At 34.8% G+C, this 17,111-nt stretch overlaps 1 protein-coding gene across 2 annotated transcripts in view; it reads left to right on the forward strand.

The window, feature by feature from the left end:
- The window catches only part of SRFBP1 (serum response factor binding protein 1), a 66,897-nt gene that overhangs the window by 31,293 nt on the left and 18,493 nt on the right, over positions 1 to 17,111 (forward strand). For both annotated transcript variants that reach the window (NM_001434932.1, NM_001244566.1), the window contains 1 exon segment: positions 5,061 to 5,132. In NM_001434932.1, the coding sequence (NP_001421861.1) occupies positions 5,061 to 5,132 (72 nt within the window).

The raw sequence follows: 17,111 nt of genomic DNA on the forward strand, positions 1-17,111 counted from the left end.
AGGCATAAGCTTGCAGATGCCCTCTCGCAGTATGTTCAAATTGCCACAATCCAAGCAGTGATAGGTGACAACACTTGGCAGAGTGTTGCTAGGCAGGGAAGCTCTCTTAAGTCTTGGTGTCACGAGTTTTATTGGGACCCCGTCTCATAGGTGTGAATCACCTACATAGCTCACCTCAACTAGTCAGACTTCAGCTCCCCAGTGCAAAGACATGGTCACCATAAACCACATTGTTGGGGTAAAGTCTCTGATGAAATTGGTAAGCCTATGGCCCAAGGGCTCAGAAGTTATTTCTTAGGAACTGGCCAAAGGCCAGTCGTGAAGATAGGCTTTCCTCAGGAATGTGCAGTTTGGATAGCCCAAGCCTGCTGAGTTGTTAACCCTTTCCTACACAGGAGTAGAATTATGTGACAGCGAAGTCCCTTATAATTCTAATGTTTTATGAATGGATTAGTAACACCTAGCATAGATACTCTAAAGTTAATGCTTTACTTCATCTTTCAGATTGATTGGATAATTGAAAGCTTAAATAAAATGAACAGACTATACTGATTCCAGAAAATAAAGCTGGCTTGAATGTCTAAAAATGAAAAAAAAGTATGTTTTTCACATTAACACAGAGCCCTCTTCACTGATGCGAAGATGAAGATTTTCAGACTTGAATTATTTTAAGGAAATCTAAAGAAGTTAAACTAAGTCCAGTTTTGGAAGCCAAGTTCAGTTAGCATTTGATTAGTAAATTAATGGTATTTTTAATTTCCCTTACATTGGTGATAAATTTAAGTATTATTTTCTTTTTGTTTTTCAGCCACACTTGTGGCATATGGAAGTTCCCAGTCCAGGGAGGGAATCCAAGCCATAGCTGTAGCTGCCACAGAGATTTTGCTGGGTTCTTAACCCACTGTGCCACAGCAGAAACTCCTAAACATGTTTTTTAAATGAAAAATCTTTGCACCATTTTTGTATAGTTGTGTAAAATTGTTCATTTCACTTGTCTGGTTTAATATGAATCTCTTGCACTCACTTTAAAATTGTTTAGTGCAGTATTTCATATTTAGCGCCTGTTATGTAACTCGGGTATCTTTGTTTTCCCAATATTTATTCTTGATCCATGGTTATCTAATTGAGAATAGTTTTGTTTTTACCATTGTCATTCTCTTTCCCCCTTACTCATTTGGATCATATTTAACATTTCTTTGTTTTAGAAGTGTTGAAATTTTCTTTTTCTAAATTGAAATGTATCTAGGTATTTTTTTTTCCAAAGTCCACATCTTATGACTTTGATATAAAATTTGCATATTACCGGGAGTTCCCTTTGTGGCTCAGTGGTTAACAAATTCTTCTAGGAACCATGAGGTTGTGGGTTCAATCCCTGGCCTCACTCAGTGGGTTAAGGATCCAGCGTTGCCGTGAGCTGTGGTGTAGGTCACAGACGCGGCTCGGATCCCGCGTTGCTGTGGCTTTGGCGAAGGCCGGCAGCTACAGCTCTGATTAGGCCCCTAGCCTGGGAACCTCCTTATGCTGTGGGTATGGCCCTAAAAGGACAAAAGACGAAAGACAAAAAAAAAAAAAAAAATTGCATATTACCATGTGGAGTAATGCATCTTGTTCTGCATTTGAAATTTCAGAGTTATTTGAAATTGTTAAATTCAATTTAAAGTAAAGAAAACCCTTTCTATAATTTAAGAGGAATACTCTTGTCTGAAAAAAGGCATTAAAATTAGTTTTTTATAAAGAAAGTTAAATGTTTCTTAGTCATTTTACTTAGAATTAACACCATATATTAGAATTGGTGTAGTGTAAAATTATCAAGTAAGCACTGAACTGCTGTCTTTTCTTTCGCATTTTTTTAATTGGAATTTCCGTAACCATTTTTAAGTTTAGTATGTGAGGGTATCATATGATCTTTCAACATTGAGTGTGTCCTTGGAATAAGTACAGAGCTGCTATGTAAAATCTATTGCTAGGTGTAGAAACGGATCTTAGTTTTCCAGTTGGTATGAAATCTTTTCTCAGAAAGAACAGTTTTGTCTTTTATGACCTTTGTCAGGTTATTAGCTAATGTGGTTGGTTTCCCTACCATTCACAATATTATAAATATCCATACCAATCTTATGTCAGAATGGCAAAGTGACATTTTTTAAATGGACAATGATAAGGAGGTATTGGTTTACATGTATTTTCTCTTTTTTTGCTTTTTAGGGCCACACCTATGGCATATGGAAGATCCCAGGCTAGGGGATGAATCGGAGCTATAGCTGCTGGCCTGTGCCATAGCCACAGCAACATGGGATCCAAGCCACGTCTTCCATTACACCACAGCTCATGGCAACGCTAGATCCTTTACCCACTTAGCAAGGCCAGGGATTGAACCCGCGTCCTCACGAATCCTAGTTGGGTTAGTTAACCACTGAGCCACGAAAGGAACTCCCTCCATGTATTTTCTTTTGTCATGGTTGGGTCCTTAATTTCTCTTTCTTTCCTTTACTTACACTGTTGGCCCTGAAGGGAAGTATCTTTTTTTTTTTTTCTCATTTATACTGATTTTTATTTTTTCCATTATAGCTGGTGTACAGTGTTTTGTCTGATTCTCCTCAGAGCAGTGCTTCTTGAGTTTGCTGCCTTCAGAATCCCTCGCTTTCAAGCCCTTCCTTCTCTGTGGACAGTGCATTATGAAGTCTCAGACTTGTGTGCAGCATTTTGACTCTGTATTAGTTTTTGCTAACTTGTGGTGCTTTTTGTCTGTCATTAATGTAGGTCCTTTACTCCAGGCACTTCTTTTTTTTCCCAGTATCTTTTATTCTCTGCCTGCGCATATTCACAAGCTCATAGCAGCAGTGAGAGCTGTTGAATTAGATATTAGTTTCTCTGCTAATAAGTAGTTTGAAGTTTATTATATCCTTTGTCTCCTAATAATACTGAGGACCAGGTTCATGTTTGATTTTATTTGTACTCCTTGTTGAGTTGATTGTTTTAGAGAGAATTTGTGGGTGGGTTGAGATTTAGGTAATATCTTTATCTTCTGCGCTTAAGTTCATTTCGGCAATAAAGTTTAACAAGTTCACTCTTTAAACTGATCTTTGTCTTACAGAGTAGGAGTGGGTGCTTGTAGCCAGCCATAGGCAAAGGCAGGGCAAGTCACAATTTGGATATTTAACTATAATTTAAATAGTTTTATTAACTTGAAACTGCTTAAGGAAGACCATCTCCTAAATTACCCCATCAAAACTTAAGACATTTTCAGGCAAAATATGCCATATAATGATTTTTTTAATATATATGTACATATAATTTAAAATATAAAAATAATAGTTCATTATTTACATACTGTTTATATGGATTTATTTTACATACATTACTTTGAAATTATGTTAGTGTATACAAAATGAAATTGAGTTTTTACTTTGAGAGACAGTGCTTTCTAATCTTTTTGACATTGGATCATTATCAATATTTGATTATTTTTCCATTCTACCCACTTATGAAAACCCAAATATAGCTCTTTAAGAGTAGAATATGTGATAATTTTTCAGGAGCTACACATATCAGTATGTACAGGGATTTCCGTCACGTTCTTATTTATAAAAAGATCAAAAATTAGAAAATATATGAATGTCCTATAATAGATTGGTTAAATGAATAGGGCAGCGAATTAAAAGAATGAAAAAAATAGACACTGTCCCGTTATTAAATAAAGCTAGTTTTAAAAAATGCTATGGTCCTGACTCTTTTTGTTTAAAGTATAATTTACATATCATTTTCACTTAATGTTAGCACAATTTTTGTCATATCACATATGTACCTTAATGTCACTTAATGGTTTTTTTTTATAATTTTATTTTTTTATTACTCAAATGAATTTATCACATCTGTAGTTGTGTAATGATCATCACAATCCAATTTCACAGGATTTCCATCCCACAGCCCAAGCACATCCCCCCACCCCCGAAACTGTCTCCTCTGGAGACCATAAGTTTTTCAAAGTCTGTGAGTCAGTATCTGCTCTGCAAAGAAGTTCAGTGTGTCCTTTTTTCAGATTCCACATGTCAGTGAAAGCATTTGATGTTGGTGTCTCATCGTATGGCTGACTTCACTTAGCATGATAATTTCTAGGTCCGTCCAAGTTGCAAAAAATGCTGGTATTTCATTCCTTTTAATGGTTGAGTAATATTCCATTGTGTATATGTACCACATCTTCTTGATCCACTCCTCTGTCGATGGACATTTAGGTTGTTTCCACATCTTAGCTATTGAAAATAGTGCAGCAATGAACATTGGAGTACATGTATCTTTGCGAGTCATGGTTTTCTCTGGATAGATGCCCAGGAGTGGGATTGCTGTATCAAATGGAATGTGTTTTAAAATCAACCAGCTGGGAGTTTCCTGGTGGCTTTGTGGCTAAGGATTTGGAATCATCACTGATGTGGCTCAGGTTCATCCCTGGCCTGGGAACTTCCATGCGCTGCAGGCATGGCTAAAAATAAATAAATAAATAAATAAATAAATAAATAAATATCAACTATCTGATTTTTCTATTTTTCTTCTAAACAGTGTTAGGGAAAACACACACAAATATGTTCTTTTTTTTCCATGTGTATTAGAATAACTTGATAACTATTAATATAGAAAACTTGCTTTTATATGATCCAAAGTCATCTTTCATTCCTTTAGTGGAATACAAATCAAACTTTCTTTTAAAGAAGCTTGTAGAAGGTTGTATAATAAATTTATAACCATGTAAACATTGCCAGTAGTTTACTTTTCTTTCTGTTTTTTGTTTTTTTTTTATTTAGTTTCTGCAAAAAATCTGGAGTAATTCCATAAATAGAAAAGTATTTTATGGCTTAGATTTTTTTAAAAGTAAAATCAAGTGTTTCTCTATTATCTCTACATATAAATTGATGAAATTGCCAAATGTCCTGAAATGTCATTAAAATAAGTAATAATTTCTTTAAATAACAGGTTTCTTAAAAGCACAATATGGGTAGGAATTTAACTCCTAATAATAATGATAGTTTAAAATTAAGCTTATAGCTAAAATTTGTTTTATTCTTTTACAGGAGTTGAAACCTGATATAGTAACTAAATCTGCCCTTGGTGATGATATCAACTTTGAAAAAATCTGCAAAAAGGTACTTCTGGAATGAGCTTTTTTTTTTTAAGGGAAATTCCTTATGTTGTTGATCTACTTTTTTCCTTGAAGAGAAATCTTACCAGTTTTCTTGCAACTAGGGATTATCATACTAAATGAAGTAAGTCAGAAAGAGAAAAACAAATACCATATGATATCACTTATATGTGGAATCTAAAATATGACACAAAGGAACCTGTCTACAAAAGAGAAACATTTGTGGGCAAGGAGAACATTCTTGTGGTTGCCAAGGGGATGTAAGGTTGGAGGAGGGATGCAGTGGGAAGTTGGGGTTAGCAGATAGATGTAAACTTTTATACACGGAGGGGATAAACAACAAGGTCCTTACTTACTGTATAGCACAGAGGACTGTAGGCAATGTCCTATGGAAGAGAATATTAAAAACAAATACTGTGTGTATGTGTATATGTATCTGATTATACACGTATTATACATATGTGTATGTATATAAAGCATATATATATATATATGTATATATATCTGAATCACTTTGCTCTACAGCAGAAATTAACACAACGTTGTAAATCAACTGTATACTTCAAACAAAAAAAATTTTAGGGGAGTGGCAGGGAAAAAAAATTTTAAGGCCAATTACTGTTGGTGTATGATTTTCCCCCACTGGAGCACCATTGTCACAAAATTTTTATGGTAATTTATGAATTTTGCTTTGCTATGATATTGCATCCTCAGGGATATTAAAGGTATGTTGAACTTAATGTGGCATTTATGTGTTAGATACCAATTAGTCTGTTAATATTACTAATTAGAACAAGGACTTTATTTTTATTCTTTCCAGATGGTTTTCATGAATACTTTATTTAATCCCTGCATTTATCCCATGAAAACTGTTTTTACCCCCTTTGTATACATGAGGAAATTGAAGCTCAGAAAGAATGAAGTGAGCTAATTATGGCTATACTGCTGTTATGTACACAGTTAGGACTTTTACCCAGATTGTCTGCTTCTTGGATTTGCCACTCTTGTTTCATCCTTACTGTTTTCCTCTTCCATTTCTACCCACTCTTATCTTAAAGCATAAGAGAGTTCCACCAGAGAACAGATTTTGGATTAATAGATTTTTATAATTCTCCCCCATTTTCGTTTTTACTTTTGTTCATGTTTGCTCTTATCTGTATTATTTCTTGCATTGGTGTTAACTTTGCTCTTTCTCTAGTTTCTTAACATGGAGCTTAAATTACTGATTTAGACCTTCTGGTTTTTTCCCTAATATAAGCATTTAATGCTATAAATTTTCCTTGAACCACTGCTTTAGCTACATCTTATAAATATGATATGTTGTATTCTATTTTCTTTGAGTTCAAAATGTTTTATATTTCCCTTGAAATTCCACCTTTGATCCATGGTTTAATTGGAAGTATGTTGTTTAGTTTCTGAACAGTTAAGGGGTTTTCCAGGTATTTTTTCTTAGTTTCCTTTGTGACCCATGAGCATAATTTTTATAATTTTTATTCCTTTAACTTTATTATTTGTGTTGTTTGTTCACAGTATGGCTTATCTTGGTGAATATTTCATGTGTACTTGAAAACAGTATGTATTATATTGGGATCAGTGTATTATAAATGTCATTTAGGTCAAACTGATAGATGGTGTTGTTCAGATGGTTTATATCTTGACTGATTTTCTGCCTGCTTGTTTCACTGATTACTAAGAGAGAAAGCTGGAATCTCCAACTATGAATCTTAGTTTTCCTGTTTCAGCCATAAGGGAAAAAATACTCTTATTCTATATTTATATAGACTAGCACTCACTTCTCTGCTATTAATTTATATTAGATGTCGGCTAAAAAATATGTACAACCTAAAAGGTGAGAGTTACGTTTTATTCAGTGGACAAAACTGAGGACAAAAGCTCAGGAAGCAGCATCTCAAGTATTCCTGATTAAACTGTTCCAAGGAAGTGTGGCTGCTGGGTTGTGGGGGTGGGGGAGCTGTAGGAATTATGCAACAAAGAGCAGGTAGTAGGAACAAAAGATTATTGTTAATAAGAGAAACCTAGATATCTCAAGATAAGGAGTTTAATGCTTTTCTCTGTCTGGCAAGATACAAAGGTCTGGGCTCACCGAAATCATTTTGCAGCTCTCTGGGGCCAATATCCTATGTTTTTACCTCCTGAGTTTCCTTAGGGCTCACCATCGGAAGGGGCTGCAGTCTGATGGCTGCTGGATGGCAGGTATTCTTTGTTTTCTGAGTTCCCTTAGGGCTGCTACTGGAGGTGGCAGCAATCACTGATGATTGTGACACTCTTTGTTTATTGATATGGAAGGCAATATTTTATTTCCCATAGACATGTTAAATTTTAAAGTATTTTGTTGTAAAAAGGCCAGAACATGAAAGGGTTTTGTGTGTTTGAAGGGAGGAAGGATTTGTTGTTGTCATGGTCCTTGTCAGAAAAAACAGTACCAAAGTCATGAGCATGATTTTCAGCTTCCTTATTTTGTACTAACACAATTTTATAGTAAATATTCTAATTTCATAGCATTCATTCATAGAGAGAAAAATTTTTTAGTCCTATTATAGTTGTTTTTTTTTTTTGTAAACTTTTTTTTTTATAGTTTTTTTTTTTGGTTTTTTTTTGTTTTTGTTTTTTTTTTGTCTTTTTGCCATTTCTTGGGCCGCTCCTGCAGCATATGGAGGTTCCCGGGCTAGGGGTCGAATCAGAGCTGTAGCTGCCAGCCTACGCCAGGGCCACAGCAACGCAGGATCCCAGCCGCATCTGTGACCTACACCACAGCTCATGGCAACGCCGGAACCTTGACCCACTGAGCAAGGGCAGGGATCGAATCCGCAACCTCATGGTTCCTAGTCGGAGTCGTTAACCACTGCGCCACGACGGGAACTCCCTATTATAGTTTTAAACTTGTGGGTTAGTCTGTATTTCCAACAAAATAAGACATGTTAAATAGAATAGTGGTAATTGTTTAAAAATATGACAGAATGTATTTGTTTTCTCTTGAGAGTTTAAAAAAATAATAATTTAAGTTTTTTTTACCACAATACATTTTTTGAACTTTCTGATTGCTGAATTCTGAAAGTATTGTAATAATACTTAATTTATGATGAGAATAAAAGCAATTTATTTTTTTTAGTTTCCTAATATTATGTTTCCATATTCCACTTGACAATATTTATAATTTAATTTTAACTTCAGAATACCCAAAATAAAATATCCTTTGTCTGTTTTGTTTTTGTTTTAACTTTGGAAGGTTACCATTAGTTAATTTATGTGTAATATTTGTAAAATCATTTTTTTAGGGTATCTTCTTTCATTTATAACCCTGTTAAGCCTTCCAGTGTGTGAAATGTCATCCTAAAAATGGGGAACCATGTCTATGTTCACTTACTGTTTTTATTTTTTAATGTAGATTCATTTGCATATTACTAGATCTCTGATCATGAGATTTATAATGGTAATTGAGATTAATGGTTTAGGATCTAACTGAAATATTGTCAAGCAAAACTGATGACATTTCTGCCTTTTTTATATCTTCCTTTGAACAAAGGGCAGGAAAAGGACAGGAGAAAAAGAAAACAATTCTGTTTCATCAGTTCTTGATGATGGAACCCTTGAGGATTTAGAGCTAAGGGAAATTGCCTTGGGTTAAGTATGATTTCACATTTCTCCCAAGCTGTTTGATTTCAGCTTTGTTGTTACCATTTTATTTCATTTGTAATATTCTTCCATTGGGTTCATGTTCTTCTATATCAGTTAAACCTCTAACATAAAAATGAAGCAGAAAGCAGAGCCTCATGGAGGGAAGACTGATTCTTTGGTTTGCCATAGGAAGGGAGATTATTAAGAGATGACCAAATAGGAAATAAGTCTATTACATAGATCTCTGTACTTTTGAAGCTGTCATCAAAATAGAGCTGCACTAATTTGTGTAGCATCTTAGAGCTTGCACAGTCCTTCCATATACATTCTTATCTCAATTGATCTTGCAACAATGATCTCATTTAGAAAACATTCATGTGTGCACATGCATGTGTGTGCATATGTGTGTGTGTGTAATAATAGTAGTATCTCCATTTTTTAAATGCTTTTAGAAAGGTTATATAGCCGGTTAATATTTATATGAGAGTTTTAAGCTAGAGAGTTTGGGGACTAGAACTATGACATTTCCATACAGCTATTGCCACAATTTCAAGGGTTAACCAATTCAAAATATCTGTTATATGCAGAGCAGTCGGCTAAGCATTATGGAAGATGGGAATAGAAGATGCAGAATATTTTCTAGAAGAATGTATATATGTCATCTAGTAGAAAATAAAAGATAGTTACATTAAACAACTATAGGATAAGAAGAAGCAGATTAATGTTTGCTAATAACCTACCAGTTACCTGACTTACTAGATGCTTTATATATTTAGCTTTCTCAGGGAAAATGATAATAATCCCATTTAACAAATAAAACAGTGAGCCTAGAAGGTTCAACATATACCAGTGGTCAGTTAATAGGAAATACCAGATCCAAGGTCAAACCCTAGGTCTCTGCCTACAAAACAAGTTTAGGACAAATGGATGGAATAAGTCCTGTATATGTGAGGCTGCATTTTGGAATCATGGTGTCATAGGGATTTTAAGAGTTCAGTGAATACAGAGAAGTCTCCTATTACCTTAAATTTAGACTCTAAGCCTTATTTTGCTTTGTTTGCCACAATTCTTCAAATCCAGTTGAATGAACTCTTTCTTATTTTGTCCCTAAACGTTCGTAATAAATACAAATATGAATACATTTGTTTATATCTTTAGGTAAAACCTAAATTGAAGTCCAGTTACCATTGAAAGTACTGCTACTAGCATTCTACCTCTACCAGTTCATGTAGAGTCAATTTGTTTTAAGGCCACATTTCAAAGGAATAAACATTGCATGTGAGAGAGTTTTTTCATTTTTAGACTCTTGTTTATATTCACATGTACGTTCTCAAAATTCTTTTCAGAATTGGACACCAAATACTTTGTGTTCACAATAAATACCCATATGTCAAAGTAAAAATTTTCCATTAAAAGATGAGGTGTTTCCCTTTTTCATTTAATTTATTTGAAATGGAAGAAACTGGAGGTGTGTGAAAACTACAGTTTCCTGGGAATTTTCCAAGGCAAACACTGTGTTAACTTTAAATAAGGAAACCTCTGGTTTCCTTCTTATCCCTCAATATTGTGAAAACTGTTTCATGCAGGTGTAAAAACTGTTTGTTAATAGAGTCTACTTAGCATTTTAAGCTTCAAAATAATTTTATTTAAATTTAAGGTGTATGGCTGAATGTGAATTCTTTCATAAACTTCCAGAGCATTTTCAGTCTTCGCTATGACGTTTATATCATTCTGCCTTGGATTAGTTATTTCTGCATTTATTTTAATGTTTTAAATTAGTGCAAGATGGTGAGTGACAAAAGATGGTATTTGTGTCTTTATGTGTAAGGCCATTCCTTGACATAATAAAGCATGTTAATATATAAATATCTTAAATATAAAGAGAGAAAGTAAGTGAGGAAGGAAGTAAGGAGAGATAAAGGATTTGAAGTCTCTCCTGGCAGGGGCTGTTCTACTTATTCTTGTATGTTCCTACACTAAAGCTTAGTGCCTTAAGCAAACTGTAGACATCTCACATTTCAGCAGAGACCCAAAACACTGCCAAAGGTATGAACCTGAGCCAACTTGATTAACAAGCTTCTTTTTTTATGTTTATATTTAATTTTCTTACAAAAAGATTTGAGGAAGACTTGGAGTTGGGTCATAAAATGAGAGAAAATTATCTCAGAGTTTAGAAGAAAACGTGCTGAGTACACTGAATTCAGAAATCTGACTTTGAGTTCTAGGTTGTTCCTAACTGGTTAGGTGGTCATAAAATCAAGTCAAGACTGTTAGTGTAGAATTTCCCATCATGGCTCAGCAGAAACAAACCTGACTAGTATCCATGGGAATGCAGGTTCCATCCCTGGCCCTGCTCAGTGGGTTAAGGATCTATTGTTGCTGTGAGCTGAGGTGTGGATCACAGATGTGGTTCTGACCTGGTGTTGCTGTGGCTGTGGCTGGCAGCTGTAGCTCCGATTTGACTCCTAGCCTGGGAACGTCCATATGCTGCACCTGTGGCCCTAAAACAAACAAACAAACAAAAAAACAAAAACAAAAAACAAAAGACTGTTAGTCTAATTGTTAGATAAAATCTTTGGTCTGTAATCGCTTTACTTCTTGTTAAAATTTGAACTTAAAAAAATAAAATAATTTCTAATTGCTTTCTTAAAAATAAAATTTAAAAAAGGTTTGAAATGTTAAATTTCATCTTTTCTACTTTGGAGAAATTACAGAATTTGTTTGAATGATTACTGTAATTCATTAAATTTGGTATTTTTAACTTAGACATTTTCTTTTTTTTTGTTTGTTTGTCTTTTTGCCTTTTCTAGGGCCGCTCCTGTAGCATATGGAGGTTCTCAGGCTAGGGGTCTAATCGGAGCTGTAGCTGCTGGCCTACGCCACAGCCACAGCAACTCGGGATCCGAGCCACATCTGCGACCTATACCACAGCTCACTGCAATGCCGGATCCTTTACCCACTGAGCAAGGCCAGGGATCAGACCCGCAATCTCATGGTTCCTAGTGGGATTCATTAACCACTGAACCACGACGGGAACTCCTAGATATTTTCTAAATCAAACATTTTAGACTACGGGCATACCTCGGAGATATTAAGAGTTCAATTCCAGACCACTTTACTAAAGCAAATAACTGCAATGACGTGAGCCACAAATTTTTCGTTTCGCAGTGCATATAAAAGTTATGTTTACACTGTACTGTAGACTAAGTGTGCAGTGGCATTATATATCTTTAAAAATGTACGTACTTTAGGGAGCTCCCATAGTGGCTCAGTGGAAACGAATCATACTATGTTCTATGAGCACATGGGCTCGATCCCTTGCCCTGCTCAGTGGGTTAAGGATCTGGTGTGGCCATGAGTTGTGCTATAGCTCACAGACACAGCTGGAATCCTGCATTGCAGTTGGATGTGGTGTAGGCCTGTGGCTACAGTTCCAGTTCGACCCCTAGCCTGGGAACTTCCATATGCTATGGGTGCGGCCCTAAAAAGCAAGCAAACAAACAAACAAATGTATGTATTTTAAAAATACTTCGTTGCAAAAAAGTGTTTATCGTCATCTGAGTTTTTAGCGAGTTGTATTCTTTTTACTGGTGGAGGTTCTTGCCTTGAAGTTGATGACTGCTGAGTTTTCAGTGTGGTAGTTGCTGAAGTTTGGGATGGCTTTGGCTCTTCTATTTTAAGACAACAATGAAGTTTGCTCCTCAGTTGAGTCTTCCTTTCAGAAATGATTTCTCTGTAGAATGCCATGCTGTTTGATACTGTTTTACCCACAGAACTTCTTTCAAAATTGGAATCATTCTTCTGAAACCCTGCTGCTGCTTTATCAACTAAGTTTGTATAGTATAATAAGTCTTTTATTTTCATTTCAACAATTTCAGTAGTAGATTACATCTCAGGAAACCGCTTTCTTTGCTCAGCCATGAGAAGTAATTCCCTGTCTATTCAGATTTTATCATGAGATTGCATCAATTTAGTCACATCTTCAAGTTCCATTTCTAGTTGTAGTTCTCTTTCTATTTCTGCCATATCTGCAGTTACTTCCTTCTCTGAAGTCTTGAACTTCTCGCTCATCCTTGAAAGTTAGAATCATCCTCTTCTAAACTCCTGTTAATGTTGCTGTTTTGACCTCTTCCCATGAATCATGAATGTCCTTAATGGAATGTAAAATGGTAAATACTTTTAGAAGGTTTTCAATTCAGTGTCCCCAGCTCCAGAGGAGGAATTGCTGGCTGTGGCAACTATAGCCTTATGACATGTATTTTTTTTAAAGAAGAAGACTTGAAAGTTGAAATGACTTTGTGATCTGTGGGAACAGCATGAATCATGTACACCTCCATCAGAGCCCTCAGGTGACCAGGTGCATTGTCAGTGAACAGTAATATTTTGAAAAGAATCTTTTTCTCTGAGCAGCAAGTCTTAACAATGGGCTTAAAATATTCAGTTCAGTAAACCATGTTATAAACAGATGTACTGTCTCCAGGCTTTATTGCTCCTTTAGAGATCACAGAGTAAATTTAGCATAATCCTTAAGGGCCCTAGGATTTTTGGAATGGTAAGTGAGCCTTGGCTTTAGCTTCAGTCACCAACTGCATTCACCCCTAACAAGAGAGTCAGCCTGCTCCTTGAAGCTTTGAAATCAGGCATTGACTTCTTTCTAGCTATGAAAGTTCTAGATGGCATTGTCTTCCAATAGAGGGCTGTTTGATCTACATTGAGGATCCATTGTTTAGCCACCTGCATTGTTTATCTTGGCTAAATCTTCTGGATAATATGCTTCAGCACTTTGGTGTTATGGAGACAATTTCTTTGCTTAAATCAGGAACCAGACTCTGCTAGCTTCCTTACCTCTTTTAACCTTCATAGAGCTGAAAATAGTTAGGGCCTTGCTCTGGATCAAGTTTTGACTTAAGGGAATGTTGTGATAGGTTTGATCTTCTATCCAGACCACTCAAGCTTTCTCCATTATCAGCCATAAGGCTGATAATCATTGTGTGTTCACTAGAGTAGCACTTTTAGAACTTTCCCATTGCATTTACAACTTGGCTAACTGTTTGGGGCAAGCGACCTAGCTTTTAGGTGATCTGGGCTTTCAGCATGCCTTCTTCACTAACTTAGTCCTTTCTAGCTTTTGATTTAAAGTGAGAAACCTACAACTCTTCCATTCACTTGAACACTTACAGGTCATTATGGAGTTATTAATTGGCCTAAATAATTTCAGTATTGTTGTGTCTCAGGGAATAGGGAGGACCGTGGAGAGTGACCGAGATGAGAAACATCTCAGTATTCGTGGAACAGTCAGAACAACATCAATTAAGTTTGCTTTCTTATATGAGCATGGTTTTGCGGCACCCCAAAACAATTACAATAGTAACATCAAGATCATTGGTCATAGATAACCATAACAAATATAATAATAATGAGAAAGTTGAAAGATTGTAAGAGTTACCAAAAAGTGATACAGAGACACAAAATGAGAAAATATTGTTGGAAAATTGGTGCCATTGACTTGATAGGACTGGGTTACCACAGACCTTCAATTTATAAAAAATGCTGTATCCTCGAAGTGCAATAAAGCAAAACGCAATAAATAAAAGGTATGCTATAGATGTGTAACATTTTTTATTGGTCTTTTAAGAATGAAAATTTAGACCCTAATATGTATAAAACATATAACTAATGTGTATGTCTTTAATAGTTTTTCTATTTGCACAGTTTTTTCCTCCACTAGAATATTTTTTCTCCTCCCCAAATTATAAGCTACTCAGATTTGCAAATCAGTACCCGACTGTTAGGAACAGATACGAATTAATTAAAAAACAGCAACTCAATAAAAGGAATTTTGAAGGACCATATTACCCAAGAATATAAATATAATTCGTCTAACATGCTTCTATTTACAAGGGTTCCTCTGTAAAAAGGAAAGAGGCTTCAATTTTCAGGCATTTCTGCATTCTCACTGTCCTGCCTACCTCTAACTACATAACTTCAGGCAGGTGATTTACCATCTCTAGCTTTTGTTTTTTCTCATTTCTCTAATAGAGCTTTTCCAGATTAAACATTCTGGTAATGCATTTTAGTCCCACTTTAAAATTTTTATTGCATCAAATATGAAAATGACAGGGTTGTCCTCTCAGTGTTTAGTTTTGTTTTGCCTAAAAAATAAAAAATACCAATTAAATATTTTGTACACCATCACATAATCAGAAAAATATTCATGGTACTTCACTTGTGTTATTTTTTTATTTTTTTTAAATTTTAAACAACTCTTAACACTTGTCCTATATCATTACATCAAGAATAGTTTCTTCCCTAAGATGTTTAGCAGTGATGTTTTATAGCCAACTTTATCAAAATTCCAATTTATGAAAGTTAGAAGCATTAAAAATGTAATGAAATGTTGATAATACAAATACCATTATGGTATAAAGGAGGTGTGACACAACCTTGAAGATAACATTTTTGTTAATAAATTCCAGCTAAATGAATGAGAACTTGAGAGGTTGTTCCTTCTTCCTTTTTTTTTCTTTTATCCTAAAGATGCCAATATATTACCTTTTAATATTTTGGTAAAAGATTCTGGTTTTTTTTCTAGTTTTTTTTTTTGAGATATAAATAGACGTATAACATTCTATAAGTTTAAGGTGTACAAAATGATAACTTGGTGTATGTTTATACTGTGAAATGATTACCATAATAAAGTTAGTTAACTTTTCATCACCTTACATAATTACAGGGTTTTTTTGTGTGTGATAAGGACATTTAAGATTGACTGTCAGCAACTTTCATTTATATAATAAGGTATTTTTAACTGTAGTTAACCATGCTGAGTATTAGATCCCCAGAACTTACTTATTTTATAACTAAAATTTTGTACCTTTGACTAACATCTCCCAAGTCACTTTCAGCCAGTATTCTGCTCTCTGCTTCTATGAGTTTGGCTTTATGTAGATTCCACATATAAGTGATAATTTGCTAGATTTGTCTTTCTCTGTCTGACTTCTTTCAAGCATTACACCTTCCAAATCTATGTATATTGTCACAAATAAAAGGATTTCGTTCTCATGACTGAATAATATTCCTTTATATGTATACTATACTTTCTTTATCCATTTATCCCTCAGCAGACACTTTGGAGGAATTTTAGGAGTTTTGATAGAGATTAGCTTTTGGAAGGAGAGATGTTATAACAACATTAATTCTTCCAGTCCACAAACTTGGAGTATCTTTGCATTTGTTTGTGTCATCTTTAATTTCTTTAATCAAAGTCTTAACAGTTTTCATTGTACAGATCATTTATCTCTGTTTAAACTTATTCTAAAGTATTTGATTTTGACGGTATTGTCAATAGAATTGTTTCCTTTATTTTTTTTCAGACATTTTGTTGTTACTGGTAGAAATGTAACTGCTTTTTGTATGTTGGTTTTGTATCTGGTAATGTCCGTGAATTTTTTTATTATTTCTGATCATTTTCTCTTAGAATCTTTAGGGTTTTCTGTGTATAAGATCACGTCATCTGTATTATTCTTCCTCTACAATTTGGATGCCTTTTATTTCTTTTCCTTACCTAATTGCTCTGGCTAGAACTTCCAGTTCCACATTGAATAAAAGTGGTGAGAGTGGGCACCCTTGTCTTGTTCCTGGCTTTAGAGGAAAAGCTTTCACCTTTTCACTGTTAAAAATGATGTCAGCTATAGGTTTGTTATATATAATCCTTGTTATGCTGATGTATGTTCCTTTTATACCTGATTTGTTGAGAGATCTTATCATGAAAAGATGTTGAATTTTGTCTTTTTCTGCATTGCCATAGAGGATCTTGTGATTTTTGTTCTTCATTCTATTCATATGGTTCATCATGTGTATTGATTTCTGGATATTGAATCATCCTTGCATCCCAGGAGTAAATCCCACTTGATGACATTGTATCATCTTTTTAATGTACTGTTGAATTCAGTTTGCTAGAATTTTATCTAGAATTTTTACATCTATATTTATCAGGGATATAGGCCTGTATTTCCTTTTCCTGTAGTGTCCTTATCTGGCTCTGGTATCAAGGTAATGCTGGCTCACAAAATGAGTTCAGTAATGTTTGCCCCTCCACTTTTTTGAAAAAGCTTGAAAAGGGTTGGCATTAATTAGAAAAGTCTTTTATTTTCAACCACTCTTCTTCTTAAGTTATTTTAAACAGAATATATTCCTACCACAGGAGTAGTGTTAGTCCTAGCCACTGTTAGGGACGTGAACACTGCCTGTAAACTTAGAGCTATTCATAGTTTGCCCAGAGATATAAAATTGTTCTCCTATGTAGAGTGATTACAAGAAGGTAAATGCCCACACTTACTACATTTCC

This window comes from Sus scrofa, chromosome 2 (assembly GCF_054392235.1).
Source record: "Sus scrofa isolate SSC_HxYL_T2T_F1_AM1 chromosome 2, Sscrofa_HxYL_maternal_Yorkshire_Landrace_v2.0, whole genome shotgun sequence".
In the NCBI taxonomy this organism is placed as follows: domain Eukaryota; kingdom Metazoa; phylum Chordata; class Mammalia; order Artiodactyla; family Suidae; genus Sus; species Sus scrofa.